We start from the raw sequence: 23,968 nt of genomic DNA on the forward strand, positions 1-23,968 counted from the left end.
TTTCAACTAAAAACGATATTTTTGAAAATCTTAATTTCTTATTTTCAGAATTATGGCAGTAAATAGAATTGTACATCAAATTCCTTTCATTTTTTAATAAAAAAATTTGCTAGTCATTTTTTTTAAATTTTGATTCTTATCAAATCGTGATAATTTTACATTTATATTTCAAATATTAATTTCTGTTAATACTTGCAGCAAAAGTGGCATTCACCATGCAGTGTTATACAATCTCTTACTGAAGTCAATACAGCTGATAAGTGCTTGCAAATTCTTCAACATATTCACTTACATGACAGTATTTGTAGATTTACGACGAACAATCAAGCCAAATGGTTCTTTTACATAAGAAACTGTATAATCGCAATCCGCTATATCAGTGAGTCTGGATGGTTTGTGGACATCAAGAGGAACTTCATATCTTCTTTCTTGAGGGTCAAAGATCTGTAAAAGAAATAAAGGAGTATTGCATTTGTCAAATCTTTCCAGCTTTAATTTTGATTTTGTGAAATATAAAATAATGATACATCATTCAATAAGCCCCAGGTTTAACGGCAACTTTTCTTCAAAATTTTACTTTTTTTTTAATCAACAGTCTCATTCTAAAGTGATGCACCAATTCTGATGTTTCTCTAACAATTCTATGCTTTTTTTTGGCCTGAAAATCTGCTTTAGGTTTTGATATCATTTCTCCATTAGAATAAAATCTCTTTTACTGTAGCATTCTATTGAAGTTTGCAAATAGCCAGTAGTCATTGGGACTATTGGGACCAGATCTGAAGAATACAGTAGGTGCAAAAGCAATTTGAAAAGCAATCTTCAAATTGTTTCTTGTAGTTTTACTATCATTGTGTCAGTGAAAGAGTGTGTGTTTTTTCATTTGTAGCCATGTGTTGGCACTTTCGTCCTTCAAACATCAATAATGCTATATTTGCTACTGATGATTATTCCTTTCTCAAGGTAATTGATGAAAAAAATACCTTGTGCACCCTAAAGTATGAAATCAAAGCCTTGTCTGCTGATGTTTGCACTTTTATGGTTGCCTGTATGACTAACCTGTTGCTGTCCACTCAGCTGACTGCTGATTTAATCCTGAAATGAAGTGATGTATCTATGTTTCATCCATAGTTTCACATACTGATTCAAAGACCTTTTTTTTTTGGCATAGAAACAGTTACAAACAATATTCTGAATTGTCAAGGCATTGTTGTTTTTGATTGTCTGTGAATAAATGTGGCCTTCATTTTGAACACAGCTTTCTTATAAAATGATGAACCCACTACTTTCTGATATCTTCAACTCCTCTGTTATTTAATGTAACTTCAATTTACAATTGGTCAAAATGAGTTTGCAGATATATTTTTATGTTTTCAAGACAATTGCCGAATTTGAGCAACCTGAGCATTCAGCAACAGTTGTATCTATCCTGCCAATTAACTGTTATTTCTGATGGAGTAGAGTTGGAATGACACTTATAAAGTCATTTCTTTGCTTTAACCATATTTTTTCCATCAGAAAGCAATGTCATCACACAAATTCTATGTTGTTCCATTGTTTGGAAAATTTGCAATAGTAACTTCATTTAAAGAACTGTAATTTGTAAACTAATAATCTAATTGGGTTCAAATTTTTATACGTGCCATATAAAACTAGTACTTTATAAAAATCGTATGGATTTTGTAGTAGTGCTACCATCTATGTATTATGCAAGTTTTTTTTTTCTTATGAATAACAACACAGCGCTAGGTGTATCAGAATTTTGGAGGAATTTTTGACACCCAACACAAAAATATAAAAAAACTCGTAATTTCTCTTTTTAAAGTGGGTTGTTTATTTTCTTTATGGAACATACTTCCAAAATAAACTATTAAAGTTGTTTAAAAAATAATAGAAATATTATTTTTTATTTTTTTATTTTTTATTTTTTACAAAGTACCGGCGCACCTTCATGTAACCATTTTTTTATGTAATGAAATCAATTGAATTTTATGAGTTAAATATTTTTCAATTTTTAAACTTTAAAAATCTATCAAAATCTTTTTATTGGTTCAATTTTTATGATATTTTCAGGGTCAATGTGAAATTTTATGCTCTTTCCAATAAACCAAATATAATATTTTAGAAAAACGTTTTTTTTTTTAATTCACTCCCCCCCCCCCAATTTTTAAATGTCTATTAAAATGTAAATAATTAACTTACGTACCAAAGTTTAATATACCACAAATTGAAAAAAGATCAATAAATAAAATATTCTAATTTAAGACAAAAAAAAGAAATGTTTTTTGGAAATTTACCTGCAAAGTCCAAAGTGTAAAACCTTTTTTTTTTAAAATCACGTTGATTTTTCTTTTCTTTTTTTTTGAAGTGGAAGCTTATGCTAAGTAAATATTGTCAATTAAATATTGGACGCTGACGATAATTTTTCCTATTTCATTCAATGTTTTCTTTTTTTAGATATTTAAAAACAAATTCACTTGATAAAGAAGAATTAAAAATCAAAAATTTATGTATTTCTTTGAGAAAAGAAAAAAAATTCATAGACTTTTTTTTTAAAGTATAATTTGACTAATTTCCATCTATGGGACACATATTTCTTCACACACAAGGCTAGACGGCTAACACGAACGTGTGGTTTTTAGTTTCTTCTATCCAGCTGTAGTTCAAAACAAGAACAAACACTACTTACGATGCTTCAATAACAACGTAAAAATGCTTACATAATGACGGCTTTTTCAAATAGTCGTGTAGAAAAATTCTTTTATTTAAAACATAAACGGAATTTAAATATAAATATGGATAAATTCTTAACAATAAAGAATAGAAGTACACATTGAATAGTATTTTTTGGAATTTATATATATTGTTTATAATCGAAGTAAGTAAAATTTCGTTGATTTTCTTCAAATCTTTTTTCAAGAAAACCGATTTAAAAAAACAAATATTGCATAATTTACTATTAAACCTGTTATTTTTTTTTTAATTTGGTCTTTGCTCCTTTAATTGAAAAAAATTAGAGTTTGGATTACATTTTTCAAGTAGTTATAAGCTTGGAAAGATAGAAGATCGAATTATCCAATTTTTTTCATGCATTTTTAATGTTGGTTTCTGACACTGCTAATACAGTGCTAACAGTTTTTTACAGAGAGCTTTAAAACAGCAAATGGATTTAACAAATGAAAGCAAAATTGAATTATTAGCGACTCCCAGATTGAATTAAAGGAAAATTCCAACAGTGTCTTTAATTAATCTTTATTAATATGTAATTTGAATATTCTAACCATTAACATATCGATTTCTATAACACACAAATATTGACATTATGTATAAAATTATGAATCAACTAGCATTTCAATTTCATCAATCAACTGAAGTTTTTACCAAATTTTTAGATTGTTTGTAAGATAAACATATTTTCAAAATTACAAATTATTTAATACAATCTGTTAAAATTGTAGTGGACAAATTACCCTCCCCTCCAATTCAATCAAAACTTATTTTAAACTGTAACAATACAAACTGGGAGTCCCCAGTGCAAAATCTTATAATTCTGTGAAAATTGGAGTATCTCCTAACATTTTCGTAACATATTAATAAAAAAAAAAAAAAAAATGTCAAATGCGAGATGTTACAACCTATATGTTACGTTGTCTTAGGTTCAATCAGCATCATCACAAAGTGAAGCAACAGATTGCAAAAATGACACAACAGCTAAGAGTTTATATAGAAAAATGCTTCTATTACACAACAGAGTTCAATCTCTGCAAAAAATCTTTGTACAATACTCTGCGGGCAAACGAAGATTAAACACAAGAAGTCAGCAAAACAAAATATATACATATATTTTTTTTACACCACTTATCAAGGACAAGAGACCACTCAGGGATAGGTACAGTAATCAATGAAATAGTATTGTAGTAATCATTAGTATTTGAGATTTGATAGAGTGTCTTACTTAAGGGGATGGTTTGTTAGGAATTTGTTTATGTTGGATTTGAAGACATCCAAGTTGTAGTCAGCTGGGAAACAGGCGATCGTGCACTTCTGAGAAAGAAGCTCTGCTCATGGAATCTACGTTTGGATTTAGGCACAGATAAAGAGTGGGGAAAATTATTGACAGTAGTTTCAGCAGCCAGACGGGTGTTTCTCGTGAAAGATTGGCGAGGGGGGACCACAGATTGGAGCTCAGACGAGCACTTGCCATGGAAATAACGATAAAACAAAGACAGGCTCGCAACATCTCTTCTGTGGGAGAGAGGCTGCAGGGAAGAGAAAAGGGCATCCCCCACCAAACCACAAAGTCTATTTTGTACTCTGTCAAGGTAGGATAGGCTGTTTTTAGCCGCTCCTGCCCAGATGTGGCAGCAGTACTCCATCCTTAGACGTACTTAGCTTTTATACAGATACAGAATTGCATCAGTAGTGAGATATCTTCTGGAGCGGTAGAAGGATCCCACCATCTTCCCAGCATTCCTGGCAACAGACTTGATGTATGTGTTCCATTTCAGATCAGGAGTAAAGGTCAAACCCAGAAGCTTGTCAAAACATGGAGCCTCCCCAAGACGAGAGTCATCCATTTCAATTGATGCCAGATGGGGATCAGAGTGTTGATGATGTAAAGATAGAAGCTTGGTTTTGGATGCATTAAAAGTGACCAGCCACCTCTTCCCCTATTGTACCATGCGCTCAAGATCAGAGGAGAGAGAATTAGAGAGAACTTTGTCATTTACGGCCTTTGATGTGTTGCCATAGATGGTCGTGTCATCAGCATAGATGTCAACGAATGATTTAAGTATGTGTTTTGGGAGATCATTGATGTAGATCAGGAAGAGAGTTGGGCCCAGGATGGACACCTGGGGGACTCCAGCATTAATACTGTGGGCCTCTGATTTCTGCCCATCAACCACTACTCTTATGAACCTATCAGAGAGAAATGATTTAATGATTGAAAAAACATTTCCAGTAATATCATAGCAAGTAATTCAGTCATATTCAGGTAATTTCGACTGCATAATTTGGAAGCTACTGTTGTTTAAAGTTAGCAGAAGGAAAGGAGAAAAAGAAAGGAAAAACAGATCAAACGAACAGAGGTCTTACCGTGTGTGTGTCGGGTGAGGTTGGACGAAAGAGAGAGAGAGAAATCAAGATAGTGCCCATAGTTTTAAAAGGTGTGCTCTGGTGGAAGTCATGCGAAATCACGCGGGGACATGTATAAAAGGAGTTGACAGGTTAGGTTGGGGGAAAAAAAGGCAGACAGACGAAGGTTGGTGACAGTGGTGATCTCAAACTCGGCGGTTGTTGGCTTGCAAAGACGAATTCTTTTTTTTTTTATTATTTCTTTAATTTTGTTGTCCTAAACCAGAAACACTTCAGCTACCATTGTAGCTTATTAGAATTGACAAAATAAATCAGTTGAAACCATTGTTTTTTATCTGAAAACTCCATTTATCGACTACAAAATCTCGTCCTAATAGTGTAGAAGCACCTCTTTGCTTTATAAAAGATGTACATCTCACTGTATGATTAATGGACTCCAATCTTTTCTATTTCCTCCACATGAGGAGCACAACCAAGAGGAGGATTTTGACTTGTACCTATAGCACACAAAAAAAAATGATCTTCCAGTTAATAAAAATTGTATTTTAAATGTTTGTCATTGTTCCCGAGTAGTCTCTATTTGCTGACATATTTTTTTTTGTTTCTTTTTTTTTTTGTTTTTATTTTTTTGCTTGCTGGAGAAAGGTGTTTCAACCCATCCTCTCGACTCATGAATTCAGAGACCGGTCGATCCATCTTCCCTCTACAAACTGTTAAAATAAACTTAACATTTCTATTGAATTCCCCCCTTATGAATTCATTAGCAACACTATTTTAAAAGATTGTTTTGCTGTGAACATCACTCATACATAACATTAGTGAAATCAAGAAAAATACTCATACATAACATTAGTGAAATCAAGAAAAATACTCATACATAACATTAGTGAAATCAAGAAAAATACTCATACATAACAGTGAAATCAAGAAAAATACTCATACATAAAAGTGAAATCAAGAAAAATACTCATACATAACAGTGAAATCAAGAAAAATACTCATATATAACATTAGTGAAATCAAGAAAAATACTCACACATAACATTTGTGAAATCAAGAAAAATACTCATACATAACAGTGAAATGAAGAAAAATACTCATACATAACAGTGAAATCAAGAAAAATACTCATACATAACAGTGAAATCAAGAAAAATACTCATACATAACATTAGTGAAATCAAGAAAAATACTCATACATAACAGTGAAATCAAGAAAAATACTCATACATAACATTAGTGAAATCAAGAAAATACTCATACATAACAGTGAAATCAAGAAAAATACTCATACATAACAGTGAAATCAAGAAAAATACTCATACATAACATTAGTGAAATCAAGAAAAATATTCATACATAACAGTGAAATCAAGAAAAATACCCATACATAACAGTGAAATCAAGAAAAATACTTATACATACCATTAGTGAAATAAAGAAAAATACTCATACATAAAATTAGTGAAATCAAGAAAAATACTCATACATAACATTAGTGAAATTAAGAAAAATACTCATACACACCATTAGTGAAATCAAGAAAAATACTCATACATAACAGTGAAATCAAGAAAAATACTCATATATAACATTAGTGAAATCAAGAAAAATACTCACACATAACATTTGTGAAATCAAGAAAAATACTCATACATAACAGTGAAATGAAGAAAAATACTCATACATAACAGTGAAATCAAGAAAAATACTCATACATAACATTAGTGAAATCAAGAAAAATACTCATACATAACATTAGTGAAATCAAGAAAAATACTCATACATAACAGTGAAATCAAGAAAAATACTCATACATAACAGTGAAATCAAGAAAAATACTCATACATAACATTAGTGAAATCAAGAAAATACTCATACATAACAGTGAAATCAAGAAAAATACTCATACATAACAGTGAAATCAAGAAAAATACTCATACATAACATTAGTGAAATCAAGAAAAATATTCATACATAACAGTGAAATCAAGAAAAATACTCATACATAACAGTGAAATCAAGAAAAATACTTATTCATACCATTAGTGAAATCAAGAAAAATACTCATACATAAAATTAGTGAAATCAAGAAAAATACTCATACATAACATTAGTGAAATTAAGAAAAATACTCATACATAACATTAGTGAAATTAAGAAAAATACTCATACACACCATTAGTGAAATCAAGAAAAATACTCAAACATAACAGTGAAATCAAGAAAAATACTCATATATAACATTAGTGAAATGAAGAAAAATACTCATACATAACAGTTAAATCAAGAAAAATACTCATACATAACATTAGTGAAATCAAGAAAAATACTCATACATAACAGTGAAATCAAGAAAAATACTCATACATAACAGTGAAATCAAGAAAAATACTCATACATAACAGTGAAATCAAGAAAAATACTCATACATAACATTAGTGAAATCAAGAAAAATACTCATACATAACATTAGTGAAATCAAGAAAAATACTCATACATAACAGTGAAATCAAGAAAAATACTCATACATAACATTAGTGAAATCAAGAAAAATACTCATACATAACAGTGAAATCAAGAAAAATACTCATACATAACATTAGTGAAATCAAGAAAAATACTCATACATAACATTAGTGAAATCAAGAAAAATACTCATGCATAACAGTGAAATCAAGAAAAATACTCATACATAACATTAGTGAAATCAAGAAAAATACTCATACATAACTTTAGTGAAATCAAGAAAAATGCTCATGCATAACATTAGTGAAATCAAGAAAAATACTCATACATAACATTAGTGAAATCAAGAAAAATACTCATACATAACATTAGTGAAATTAAGAAAAATACTCATACATAACAGTGAAATCAAGAAAAATACTCATACATAACATTAGTGAAATCAAGAAAAATACTCATACATAACATTAGTGAAATTAAGAAAAATACTCATACATAACAGTGAAATCAAGAAAAATACTCATACATAACAGTGAAATCAAGAAAAATACTCATACATAACATTAGTGAAATCAAGAAAAATACTCATACATAACATTAGTGAAATCAAGAAAAATACTCATACATAACATTAGTGAAATCAAGAAAAATACTCAAACATAACAGTGAAATCAAGAAAAATACTCATATATAACATTAGTGAAATGAAGAAAAATACTCATACATAACAGTGAAATCAAGAAAAATACTCATACATAACATTAGTGAAATCAAGAAAAATACTCATACATAACAGTTAAATCAAGAAAAATACTCATACATAACATTAGTGAAATCGAGAAAAATACTCATACATAACAGTGAAATCAAGAAAATACTCATACATAACAGTGAAATCAAGAAAAATACTCATACATAACATTAGTGAAATCAAGAAAAATACTCATACATAACAGTGAAATCAAGAAAAATACTCATACATAACAGTGAAATCAAGAAAAATACTCATACATAACAGTGAAATCAAGAAAAATACTCATACATAACATTAGTGAAATCAAGAAAAATACTCATACATAACATTAGTGAAATCAAGAAAAATACTCATACATAACAGTGAAATCAAGAAAAATACTCATACATAACATTAGTGAAATCAAGAAAAATACTCATACATAACAGTGAAATCAAGAAAAATACTCATACATAACATTAGTGAAATCAAGAAAAATACTCATACATAACATTAGTGAAATCAAGAAAAATACTCATGCATAACAGTGAAATCAAGAAAAATACTCATACATAACATTAGTGAAATCAAGAAAAATACTCATACATAACTTTAGTGAAATCAAGAAAAATGCTCATACATAACATTAGTGAAATCAAGAAAAATACTCATACATAACATTAGTGAAATCAAGAAAAATACTCATACATAACATTAGTGAAATTAAGAAAAATACTCATACATAACAGTGAAATCAAGAAAAATACTCATACATAACAGTGAAATCAAGAAAAATACTCATACATAACATTAGTGAAATCAAGAAAAATACTCATACATAACAGTGAAATCAAGAAAAATACTCATACATAACATTAGTGAAATCAAGAAAAATACTCATACATAACAGTGAAATCAAGAAAAATACTCATACATAACAGTGAAATCAAGAAAAATACTCATACATAACAGTGAAATCAAGAAAAATACTCATACATAACATTAGTGAAATCAAGAAAAATACTCATACATAACAGTGAAATCAAGAAAAATACTCATACATAACATTAGTGAAATCAAGAAAAATACTCATACATAACTTTAGTGAAATAAAGAAAAATGCTCATACATAACAGTGAAATCAAGAAAAATACTCATACACAGTGGCGGCTCGTGCCTGGAGCTGTGGAACTGCAGCAGCAGTGCAGCACTGCAGCACCCCCAATCATTTCTACTCAATATTATCGATACACGGTAAAAATAATACGTTTATTTTTTCCTTTCTATGTGATAATATATCATATTATTATTAATAATAATAATAATAATAATAAATATATATATATATATATATATATATATATATATATATATATATATATATATATAAAATCCTGAAGCTTAATGTCGATAACTGTCCCCATATTCATATAAGTATAAAAGTAAAACTTTGCTTGGAGCTGCCAAATTCACAGTTACACATTCTTTGCGAAGTTCGCTTACACGCATGCCCGCTTCAGACGGCGAATGAAAGCTAAATTGGAACTGTCGTTTTAGTAGTTCCAAACGCTCGTGAAAACCGGTGTTTGCGTGTTTTCGCTGATATTATTATTTTTTTTTAGGGCTTGTTTACAAATGTTTTGTTTTTATTATTATTAAAAAGTGTAAAGTGTTCTTGTAAATAAATGTCCACCTTAAAAAAATTCTCACACTTTTAAATACGATTTTAGCAGACAAAAATATACAATATGCGACACTTTTTTTTTTTTTAAATTAAGTGTTCGGGCTTTTTACCCGTAAAGCTACCAACGTAACTAATGTTATTTTTTCACGTACGGTTTATTTTGTTTGTGTTTTTATGTAGTTTGAAATCTATTCATTTTGTGGTAGTTAAACTTTACAGAATAAAAAAAAATATTTACATTTTTTCTATAGAAAAGCGAAGAAAATTTTATTTTTTAAATACATTTTAGTTAAAAAATGTTTTTAAATGTTGCTCATAGTACAAACATGTAATCTTTTTTTATTCTATATTTTATTTACAAAGTAAGTTTAGTTATAAACACATTTTTAAATTTTAAATAAAACTGTTATCCAATAAAACCATTTTTAAATGGTAAACTCCTAACTTTACCATCGTGTGCAAGCAAGTAAATTTCAAAGATTTTGTTTTTATGAAAAAATAAATTATTAAAAAATTGTAAATAAAATGTATTTAAAAAAATGTTTTTCGTTTGTTTGCCTGCGGAAAAGCCCATAAAATTTATTTAATCTGTAAAGTTTTAAAGAAATATATTTGTATATTTTATTACTCTGTAAAGTGTACACAATTTAAAATAGTATTTTTTTTTATTAAAATGTTTTTGCGTATTATCCCTTTTTCGACGGCTTATAATGGCAAAGTTAAAAAAATATTTGTATTAAAAAAAGACAATTTTAATGGCAAGCTTATTTTGTTATACGCCTATTTTTAATTAACAACAAGCTTTTTATAAATAAAAACGTTTTTAAATAGTAAAACTATTTTCGTTGATAAAAATCTATTATCTAAAAGTTATAAAAGTACCATTCAACTCAGAACTTCCGGTTCAGTTGAATCGCAAAAAGAGAATCACGTAAACATTGTATTCCTTCTACCCTAATTAATATTCTACTAATAGACTGCCTAGTACTTACCTTTCCCAACACAATTGATATAAAAGAATTTAACCATGGCCTCCTTGCATCCCCAAGAAATAACTTCTGTGATGGTAAATGAACTTCAACAGATTGAGTTTTTACAGCTGCCTCTCCATGATAAAGTTGAAATTAAGAAAAGAGGCCGTTCAACGGCTGATATTCAAATATCTCAGCCAGGCATTAGCAACAACAAAGTGTATATTCGTAGCTTTAATTCTGACTGGTACCAACGGAAAAGTTGGCTTTGCGGCTGTGAACTAAAAAAGGCATTGTTCTGCTTTCCTTGTTTGTTGTTTGGGGGTGATGTAACGTGGACAAAAGATGGTTTCAGAACTATTAGCAAAATGAAAGATAGAACTGAAAAGCATGAGAAGTCAAAGAAGCACGTTGACAATGTAGTTTCCCTATCAATTTTGGGGACCGTAAATATTAAAGAAAAACTTAGTGAGGCCTACAGACTTTCAATCAATCATCATAACATGAATGTTAAGAAGAACTGTGAAATTTTATCTAAAATAATAGATTGTATTTTCTTTTGTGGGAACTTTGAAACTCCCTTACGAGGACATGATGAAAAAGATGATTCCGTAAATCCAGGTGTATTTAGAGGATTAATAAATTTTGCATCTAAATTAGATCCAGATTTAAAGAATCACTTAGAAACCAGTAGTGTCTTCAAAGGTGTTTCCAAGACCATTCAGAATGACATACTTGACTGTCTTTTACAAATATACCGTGATGAAATAAGGGCAGAAATTAGCAAAGCTTCCTTTGTAGCTGTCATGGCTGACGATACAACAGATGTGTCTGAACATACACAAATGATCATTGTTTTACGTCTTGGATGAAAAAATACTTGAACGCTTTTGGGGATTCTTTATTCCAGAAAACCAAACCGCTGATGGAATATCAAAATGTATTCTACAACAATTCAAGGGAATCGCCAAAACCTGACAGCTCAGACATTTGATGGTGCAAATGTCATGAAAGGCAAAAAAGATGGTGTTCAGGCGAAAATAAAAGCAGTTTATAGTAATGCACATTTCACTTACTGTTATGCGCATCAACTTAATTTAATAATGAGGAATGCAGCAAGCATTACACGAAATGCTAGAATATTTATCTCTAACATTTTGGCTATTCCGACTTTCTTTTCTAGATCACCACAGCGTCTGTCCATTCTCAAGAAGCATCTGGATGTAAGCATTCCACGTCCATCTGCCACAAGGTGGAACTTTAACATACGGACCATAAATAGAGTTCATGAAAATGTTCAAGCATTAAAAAAATGTCTCACTGAAATTCAGCCAACATCATATTGGTTAGAGCTATTTCATCAAATTATGTCTCATGTTGAAATTATTTATAATCAAATGCAATCTCGGGAAATTAGCATATATAAAGTCAATGAATACATAGCAAATTTCAAAACTGCTATTTTAGAGATAAGAAACTCCAAATACTGTGAAAATCCTTCACAAACACCCAAGGCCGAAGCTAAAGAACTGTGTGACTATATATCTGTTGATATAACGGACAGATATTCTTCAACTAAACATTTAATACTTGCTAAATTGTTTAACAAGAAAAGCTTTGCTAGTTTTAAGAAAGAACTACCTACAGAAGAGATATCCTTGACAACTGAAGCATATCCCATGATTGACAAACAAAAGCTTGAAACTGAGTTAGAAATATTTTATAGTAGGTCAGATATCTATGAGTATTGCAAAGTAATTGATCTCCTGAAATTTATTTTGGAAAACAATTTAAACGATGTTCTTAGTGAAATCACAACACTCATAAAAATTATCTTGACAATTCCCATGACTACATCAGAGGCAGAACGTTGTTTTTCAACTCTGAAAAGAATAAAAACTTTTCTAAGGAGCACTATGGGTTGCGAAAGACTAAATGCACTTGCAGTGCTTTCAATTGAAAAAAGTTCTTCAGCAGTCATTCAGAAGTTAAGGAGAAAATTATCAATCTTTTCTCACAAATTAAAACAAGAAGAATGGAATTTACTTTCAAATACATATAATAAGTAAGATATTCCAAATATTTACATCTATTAAGAATTCCTTTAAGTTATTGTATTTTTATACGTGTGCATACGTATAAATTATGTATATTTTTTATGTTTGTTTTATTTTTACATAATATTAAAACAATACGCATTTTTTTTTAACAGCACCCCGACTAATCTTAGGCACGAGCCGCCACTGCTCATACATAACAGTGAAATCAAGAAAAATACTCATACATAACATTAGTGAAATCAAGAAAAATACTCATACATAACATTAGTGAAATCAAGAAAAATACTCATACATAACATTAGTGAAATCAAGAAAAATACTCATACATAATATTAGTGAAATAATGAAAAATACTCATACATAACATTAGTGAAATCAAGAAAAATACTCATACATAACATTAGTGAAATCAAGAAAAATACTCATACATAACAGTGAAATCAAGAAAAATACTCATACATAACATTAGTGAAATCAAGAAAAATACTCATACATAATATTAGTGAAATAATGAAAAATACTCATACATAACAGTGAAATCAAGAAAAATACTCATACATAACATTAGTGAAATCAAGAAAAATACTCATACATAACAGTGAAATCAAGAAAAATACTCATACATAACAGTGATATCAAGAAAAATACTCATACATAACATTAGTGAAATCAAGAAAAATACTCATGCATAACATTAGTGAAATCAAGAAAAATACTCATACATAACATTAGTGAAATCAAGAAAAATACTCATACATAACATTAGTGAAATCAAGAAAAATACTCATACATAACAGTGAAATCAAGAAAAAACTCATACATAACATTAGTGAAATCAAGAAAAATACTCATACATAACATTAGTGAAATCAAGAAAAATACTCATACATAACATTAGTGAAATCAAGAAAAATACTCATACATAACAGTGAAATCAAGAAAAATACTCATACATAAAATTAGTGAAATCAAGAAAAATACTCATACATAACATTAGTGAAATCAAGAAAAATACTTATACATAACATTAGTGAAATGAATAAAAATACTCATACATAACATTAGTGAAATCAAGAAAAATACTCATGCATAACATTAGTGAAATGAATAAAAATACTCATACATAACATTAGTGAAATCAAGAAAAATACTCATGCATAACATTAGTGAAATGAATAAAAATACTCATACATAACAGTGAAATCAAGAAAAAACTCATACATAACATTAGTGAAATCAAGAAAAATACTCATACATAACATTAGTGAAATCAAGAAAAATACTCATGCATAACATTAGTGAAATGAATAAAAATACTCATACATAACATTAGTGAAATCAAGAAAAATACTCATACATAACATTAGTGAAATCAAGAAAAATACTCATGCATAACATTAGTGAAATGAATAAAAATACTCATACATAACATTAGTGAAATCAAGAAAAATACTCATGCATAACATTAGTGAAATCAAGAAAAATACTCATACATAACAGTGAAATCAAGAAAAAACTCATACATAACATTAGTGAAATCAAGAAAAATACTCATACATAACATTAGTGAAATCAAGAAAAATACTCATACATAACATTAGTGAAATCAAGAAAAATACTCATACATAACAGTGAAATCAAGAAAAATACTCATACATAACAGTGAAATCAAGAAAAATACTCATACATAACATTAGTGAAATCAAGAAAAATACTCATACATAACATTAGTGAAATCAAGAAAAATACTTATACATAACATTAGTGAAATGAATAAAAATACTCATACATAACATTAGTGAAATCAAGAAAAATACTCATACATAACATTAGTGAAATCAAGAAAAATACTCATACATAACATTAGTGAAATCAAGAAAAATACTCATGCATAACATTAGTGAAATCAAGAAAAATACTCATACATAACATTAGTGAAATCAAGAAAAATACTCATACATAACATTAGTGAAATCAAGAAAAATACTCATACATAACAGTGAAATCAAGAAAAATACTCATGCATAACATTAGTGAAATCAAGAAAAATACTTATACATAACATTAGTGAAATCAAGAAAAATACTCATACATAACATTAGTGAAATCAAGAAAAATACTCATACATAACATTAGTGAAATCAAGAAAAATACTCATACATAACATTAGTGAAATCAAGAAAAATACTCATGCATAACATTAGTGAAATCAAGAAAAATACTTATACATAACATTAGTGAAATCAAGAAAAATACTCATACATAACATTAGTGAAATCAAGAAAAATACTCATACATAACATTAGTGAAATCAAGAAAAATACTCATACATAACAGTGCAATCAAGAAAAATACTCATACATAACAGTGAAATCAAGAAAAATACTCATACATAACATTAGTGAAATCAAGAAAAATACTCATACATAACATTAGTGAAATCAAGAAAAATACTCATACATAACATTAGTGAAATCAAGAAAAATACTCATACATAACATTAGTGAAATCAAGAAAAATACTCATACATAACATTAGTGAAATCAAGAAAAATACTCATACATAACATTAGTGAAATCAAGAAAAATACTCATACATAACATTAGTGAAATCAAGAAAAAACTCATACATAACATTAGTGAAATCAAGAAAAATACTCATACATAACATTAGTGAAATCAAGAAAAATACTCATACATAACATTAGTGAAATCAAGAAAAATACTCATACATAACAGTGAAATCAAGAAAAAACTCATACATAACATTAGTGAAATCAAAAAAAATACTCATACATAACATTAGTGAAATCAAGAAAAATACTCATACATAACATTAGTGAAATCAAGAAAAATACTCATGCATAACATTAGTGAAATCAAGAAAAATACTCATACATAACATTAGTGAAATCAAGAAAAATACTCATACATAACAGTGAAATCAAGAAAAATACTCATACATAACATTAGTGAAATCAAGAAAAAACTCATACATAACATTAGTGAAATCAAGAAAAATACTCATACATAACATTAGTGAAATCAAGAAAAATACTCATACATAACATTAGTGAAATCAAGAAAAATACTCATACATAACAGTGAAATCAAGAAAAATACTCATACATAACAGTGAAATCAAGAAAAATACTCATACATAACATTAGTGAAATCAAGAAAAATACTCATACATAACATTAGTGAAATCAAGAAAAATACTCATACATAACATTAGTGAAATCAAGAAAAATACTCATACATAACAGTGAAATAAAGAAAAATACTCATACATAACAGTGAAATCAAGAAAAATACTCATACATAACAGTGAAATCAAGAAAAATACTCATACATAACATTAGTGAAATCAAGAAAAAACTCATACATAACATTAGTGAAATCAAGAAAAAAACTCATACATAACATTAGTGAAATCAAGAAAAATACTCATACATAACATTAGTGAAATCAAGAAAAATACTCATACATAACATTAGTGAAATCAAGAAAAATACTCATACATAACAGTGAAATCAAGAAAAATACTCATACATAACAGTGAAATCAAGAAAAATACTCATACATAACATTAGTGAAATCAAGAAAAATACTCATACATAACATTAGTGAAATCAAGAAAAATACTTATACATAACATTAGTGAAATGAATAAAAATACTCATACATAACATTAGTGAAATCAAGAAAAATACTCATACATAACATTAGTGAAATCAAGAAAAATACTCATACATAACATTAGTGAAATCAAGAAAAATACTCATGCATAACATTAGTGAAATCAAGAAAAATACTCATACATAACATTAGTGAAATCAAGAAAAATACTCATACATAACATTAGTGAAATCAAGAAAAATACTCATACATAACAGTGAAATCAAGAAAAATACTCATGCATAACATTAGTGAAATCAAGAAAAATACTTATACATAACATTAGTGAAATCAAGAAAAATACTCATACATAACATTAGTGAAATCAAGAAAAATACTCATACATAACATTAGTGAAATCAAGAAAAATACTCATACATAACATTAGTGAAATCAAGAAAAATACTCATGCATAACATTAGTGAAATCAAGAAAAATACTTATACATAACATTAGTGAAATCAAGAAAAATACTCATACATAACATTAGTGAAATCAAGAAAAATACTCATACATAACATTAGTGAAATCAAGAAAAATACTCATACATAACAGTGCAATCAAGAAAAATACTCATACATAACAGTGAAATCAAGAAAAATACTCATACATAACATTAGTGAAATCAAGAAAAATACTCATACATAACATTAGTGAAATCAAGAAAAATACTCATACATAACATTAGTGAAATCAAGAAAAATACTCATACATAACATTAGTGAAATCAAGAAAAATACTCATACATAACATTAGTGAAATCAAGAAAAATACTCATACATAACATTAGTGAAATCAAGAAAAATACTCATACATAACATTAGTGAAATCAAGAAAAATACTCATACATAACATTAGTGAAATCAAGAAAAAACTCATACATAACATTAGTGAAATCAAGAAAAATACTCATACATAACATTAGTGAAATCAAGAAAAATACTCATACATAACATTAGTGAAATCAAGAAAAATACTCATACATAACAGTGAAATCAAGAAAAAACTCATACATAACATTAGTGAAATCAAAAAAAATACTCATACATAACATTAGTGAAATCAAGAAAAATACTCATACATAACATTAGTGAAATCAAGAAAAATACTCATACATAACATTAGTGAAATCAAGAAAAATACTCATACATAACATTAGTGAAATCAAGAAAAAACTCATACATAACATTAGTGAAATCAAGAAAAATACTCATACATAACATTAGTGAAATCAAGAAAAATACTCATACATAACATTAGTGAAATCAAGAAAAATACTCATACATAACATTAGTGAAATCAAGAAAAATACTCATACATAACATTAGTGAAATCAAGAAAATCTGCAGATAAACAACTTCAATCCACATTGTATCAATCATTCATAGACGAAATAGTAAAATCTTTTAAAAATTATATTTAAAATCAATCTCCATAATTTATTTTCAGAGCACTTGAATAATATGGTTATTATGTGAAGATTAGAAAGTGATTGTAGTACACTGGTTCCGACTACATTGCAGATCGAACAGTAGCTATTATACTGTTTTCACTTGCAGATATTGACAACCATTACCTGGTCCATCCTTTGCGTAATCGTTTCTAAAATAAAATCAGAGAGACAAATGTCGATATCCAAATGAAACAAGTAAAAAATTCGGACTTCCATTTTCTTTCATTTGGCCGTCGCTTAACTTTATTATTATTATTTGACTTTTTGTTTAAATAAATAAACAAAACATTTCAAAAATAAAAATTAATGATACTGATTTTTTTCTAATTTATTCTTCAAAAATAGTTTTCGATTTACCATAAAGAGAGCTAATTAAGTGGAAAATTATTATTTTGTTATCAAAGTAATCAAGCGATTAATTAAATAGCGAAATAGGAAATGAATCCTTCTTGGCTACTTTTCATTGTTTCTGTTTTAGTACTTACAGATAATCAAGGTGAATCTCTGCAGGCAAGAAGCCAGCATCAATCAGGAGGAAGAGAATGAAACTAATCAAAATTGTTACTAGGTTAAACATTGATCGCCTACTACCGGAACAGCAAAGCGTTTCAAGAAATCCATGCTCAGCTCCAAAAACATTTTTCAATTGTTAAAGGTTATTTATTAAATAAAATATGTTAAAAAAAAAAAAAAAAGATGAAAATCATTTGACTTTCAGTGAACATTTTGAGACCAAACAGTACAAATACATTAGGTATTACAAACCAGCCTAGAATTTAGCATGCAGAAATTGTGTTCAGTTTCAACTCGTGATAAATCATTACAGGAATTGTTTTGATAAAATTTGAATGTAAACAAATTTAATATTTTCTCTTTATAAATCTACAATTCTTTTTCTTGTGCCATAAAGTTTATGGTAGATTACTTTTAGTTAGGTTACTATTTTCAGTGAAGAGTGATTTATTTTTCTATTTTTTTTCTCAACTCATGTCTCTGTACACATAAAGTTAATCCTATCTTAAAGGTGGACTCATCAATATGGTGGATTTGATATAGGTTATTAGATTAACTTTTATATAAAAAAAAATACAAGTTAAAAAATTAAGTGAATTAAATTTTTGCCCTATTATCAAACTTTTTCTTTTTACTTTAATTTATCCCAGACAAGGTTCATTGCCATGAAGATGTAAACAAAGCTACTGTGGATTATGAGTTCTACCTACAGGGCCAATGTAAGTGGAGAGTTGTGCAATGAGACGATTTTAACATTACATTTAGATTTCTGCATGTTGGTACAGTCAGGGAAACAGGGAGCAAGAAGGAAATTTCAAACATTAGCAGTTTGAAGAAACGAAGCTATTATAGTAGAAAGCCTTCATGCATCTAGGGATCTCTATAGTGAAAGGGTGAGATTTTGCTGATTGTCGGGTTGGTCTGGAGTATTTACGTCTAGGTGGAACCAGTGCAGCAGGTCTGTCAGAACACATTACATTAAAGTACTTATAAAACAAGCATAGGGATGCAACATTGTGGTGATGGGACAGGGGCTTAAGCTTGATAGATAGTGTGTGACTTATTAGATTGAAGGATCTTTTTTGAATCCTGTCTAAGAGGGAGAGGCAAGTAGTTGGTGCACCAGCTCAGATGAGACAATACTCCATATGTGGGTGAATGATGGTTTTATAGAGATATAGGATACTAGCAGATGTAACAAGTTTTCTAGCATGGTAAAGCCACCTTCACTCCAGCAGCTTTGGCAATGTCCATTACGTATTTGTTCAAATTCATGCTGCCTGTGAATATTAAGCCTGTAGTCTAAATGAGGGATTCACAGGTAAGATGCCATGGCAATCAGTGGTTAAAAAGATCAATCTGTTTTTATAATCTAAATCTAAGTTTCTTTTTAATTACTATTAAAAAATATAGTTTGATCTCTGCTATGAATCATATTAAGAAGATTCAATGCATTAGCTGTAGAAATGAATTTTATAGTCAAAGTTGAGTTTTCGTATGATTTTTGCATGGTTTTCAAAAGTTAATGGGATTTTGTCACGTGTTTAAACTGGTTTAGATTTAATAATTACTAGCCTGGGTGCCTGGCATTGCCCGGGTGTTTATAGATGTGTGTTGAACAATAAAAAAAAAAAAAAGTTGTAGTAGGCAGGCAGGCTCGAACTCGTACCGTGAAGGAGGAAAAGAAAAAAAAAAGAAAAAAAGTGTGATGCATTTGCTTTTGCACCCATCGCCAAACAGAAAGTGATGTAGGTTTAAATTAAGGCTAGACAATTGAAAAGAGGGAACAACTTTCGAAAATATTGGTGAAAAAAGCGACCCTTTCCTGTAGAAAAGTGTCCAGTTTAGGGTGAAGGAATTAATGTTTTTGGCCAATTTTTCGATATTTGTCGTCTGAAGGCCCGAGTTTCAAAATTATACTGATATTGTGAAAATCCGTCACCTCTGTCAAAAGTTTTAGGCAGACATACAAACATACATACAAATTTTTGCCCTTTATATTATAGACTAGAGGGGGGTACCTGGCGTTGCTCGGGTGTTTGTAGATGTGTGTGTTTTTGGGTAAATGAAAAGAAAAATCGTTGGCCGGGTGTTCCGGGTGTTTGTTTTAAAAAAAAAAAAACAAAGCCTTGACGCGCAGTTGGAAAATAATAAAGTGGGGAAAAAAAAAAAAAGAAAAAAAGTGCGACTTGGCAGGTGCCCGTTTTTGACGAGTTAATGACGTCAACTTTGAGTGCGGAACAGTGTTTTATTTACCGCAAGTCTGTTCGCTTCTTTTTTTATATGAAAAAGCTTAATGAACACATGCGGTGATCGAAAATTGTTGAATATTTATCTTTTCAAAATCGGGCAAATTAGACAGGCGACCCCGATTGTTAACTCATAGATATTATCATTTAGGCGTGATATAAAAAGTTTTAAGTTGTGAGGCGACCGATCGGTTCTCAGAAAAAAGCCTTTCTTGGACATACACAAAAACGCACGCACACACACACACAAACATTTTCACTTTTATATTTATAGACTAGCGGGGGGTACCCGGCATTGCCCGGGTGTTTGTAGGTGTGTGTGTTTTTGAGTAAATGAAAACAAAAATCATTCGTTGTTTAAAAAAAAAAAACAAAGCCTTGACACGCAGTTGGAAAATAATAAAGTGTAAAAAAAAAAAACGTGCGACTTGGCAGGTGCCCGTTTTTGATGAGTTAATGATGTTAACTTTGAGTGCGAGACAGTGTTTTATTTACCATGAGTCTGTTCGCTTCTTTTTTTATATGAAAAAGCTTAATGCACATGCGGCGATCAAAAAATCTTGAATATTTATCTTTTGAAAGTCGGGCAAATTAAATAGACAGGCGATCCGGTTGTTAACTCATAGATATTATCATTTATGCGTGATATAAAAAGTTTTAAGAAGAAGTGAGTTGACCGATCGCTTCTTGGAAAAAAGCCTTTCTTGGACATACACAAAAAGTAAACATACATACACACATTCTCGCTTTTATATATATAGATTGCTTCTATTCTGATTAATTTTCATTTATCACAAGATGACATTACATTTATAAAGATTTTTATTACATTTTCAAAACCTGCTTTTTCAGTTATATGCCATAAAATTTAGCTTCAAGCACATAGACAGCAAATTTTCCAATTCCATACAACATTAAACTAGTGACTAATTATGTCATTGAAATATATTTGGTATTACTGTTTGTCTTTGAAAGATATATGTGGCCACATTAAATGTTTTAAAATATAATGAAAATAAAAGTTTGCTCTGAGATATCTAGTAATATAAAGATATTTCATTTTACATGAACGGGCAACCCCTAACATTGTGCAAAAATGAAGGATATAATTGTATATTTCTGCTTCCAGACATGTGTTCCATATTAAAACTTTTATTCTAGTATCTGCAATTTTGAACTTTCAAGTTAAAAAAATAAAATTTACTTAAATCAAGTAAAATGTTTATCAATGTCCAGTACATTGCAGATCCCATGTACAACTATGTAATTCAAAATTAATATCACAATTCCTCATAAAATTTTGCTAAAAAAAAAAAAAAGTTTGATTTTGGTGTAAGGCTTTGTCTACAATGTCATCTCTGGACAGACAGAGAGACGAGAAAGATAGAATAGATTCTAACGAATCATCTCAGTATTTCTTTCTTATGTTTAAAGTTTGGATGATGAACAATGAGTGATGAAGAATGGATTTGATAGAGAAGATTAGTTTTTGCTGCCAGAAAGGATTACTGTAATTGAAGAGATTAAGTTATTCTAGTTACTGATATGGAGTATTTTTTAAGAGCCAGATATGCCTTGAATTGTCGGATTTTGAGGAAAACTTCCTTACTTAATAGGTCACAGAAAACAGATGATAGAAAGGGAAACTTTTTTTCAAAACAAAATAAAACAAACAAAAAATTTAACTAAGCATAAAAGGGAAAAACTAAAACTTAATAAAGGTCAAGTTATCCATTCCTGTGACATTAAAGAAGGATGGATTTTGAAAACTTTCTTAAGCCATCATTTAATCGGTCATAGAACATTAACAAGTAAAAAATAAATATATTTTAAAAAACACAAAAAGCAAGGATTTCTCATGTATTGCATAAACTAAGCATACAATTCGATAGGAAAATTAAATCTTGAAAAGGTTGATTTATCGATCCGTGATATCAAAAAACAATACTAAATATATCAGCTTATACAATTCTAAAATGTTAACATAGAAAGTAAATTTGAAGATAAAAATCAAAATCTAGAGTAAAGAGATTTTTCCCTTATTTCATTTACCAGTATCACTCTGTAAACACAAGCAGTATATAGATTTTTGCTACAGTCAGGATTTAGACTAATTCTTGATGCATGTTTTTGTAAACTATACATTCATTTCATTCATTTTTACAAAGTTAAACATTATTTTCTTGCTCAATAGTTTCATCCATATAAATATAATGAGAATTGCAATGTATCAACTAAAAAAGAATATATTAATACATAGACTATGAAATAAATTAGAATATTATTTGTATCTGATGGAATTGTTGCTGCCAAAGAATAGGGAAAGTTGTTTAGCAATAGGAACCTGGTAGAGTGAAGCGATTTCACAAGTTTCTGGCATGTAAAATGTTTGAAAATAAATATATGGAAACGCCTGATTGGGTTGCAAATTACAGGAAAGATCATCTTTGAACAACAAAAAATTTGTGATACTAAACACATGGTTATTTAAGATTCTTACATCATTTTAAGGCCTTTGAAATGCCCTGACAGCTCCCTCCACTGTACCAAAATACAGAAATTTAAATATGTAAACAAACATATTTGCTCCCACTTAGGACGCTCCTTATAAATTTGGCACTTAATCATAATAACTTCTTACATCTCAATGATTATCCGATTTGTTTGAAGTAAAAAAAAATTAAAAAAAAAAAAAAAAAACTATTAGCAAAATTTTAAACAAGAAAAGATTATATTATTTTTATTATTGGAATCCTTTGGGGCAATTTTATTTATTTATTTGCGAACTACTATCTTCTGATGGCCAACTATTCTTCTGGACTTTGTCAGGTGGTAAACTGCGATGTTGTGAAACAACAATTAGAAAAGATGAGGATGATAGTCCGCAAATAAATAAATGAATAGCTAAATGATTCCAAAACTAAAAATAATATAACATATGGTGGAAAACCAGATACAACTAAAAAAAAATTGGAGCTATAAGATAAAAAAATCAAACCTTGGTCACTCTCCGGGGTTTATGGCAAAGTGGATAGGAATGTTGAATCTCTATGGTTCTAGGT

At 28.9% G+C, this 23,968-nt stretch overlaps 1 protein-coding gene across 1 annotated transcript in view; it reads right to left on the reverse strand.

Moving 5' to 3' along the window:
- LOC145258281 (lysosomal alpha-glucosidase-like) overlaps positions 1-23,968 on the reverse strand; it is a 432,680-nt gene that overhangs the window by 303,011 nt on the left and 105,701 nt on the right. The window contains exon 2 of the mRNA XM_080116285.1: positions 293-444. Within this exon, the coding sequence (XP_079972411.1) occupies positions 293-444 (152 nt within the window). The remainder of the gene's footprint in view (positions 1-292; positions 445-23,968) is intronic.

The sequence above is a fragment of the Euprymna scolopes genome, chromosome 33, assembly GCF_053919585.1.
Source record: "Euprymna scolopes isolate OS-2025 chromosome 33, ASM5391958v1, whole genome shotgun sequence".
Taxonomy (NCBI): domain Eukaryota; kingdom Metazoa; phylum Mollusca; class Cephalopoda; order Sepiida; family Sepiolidae; genus Euprymna; species Euprymna scolopes.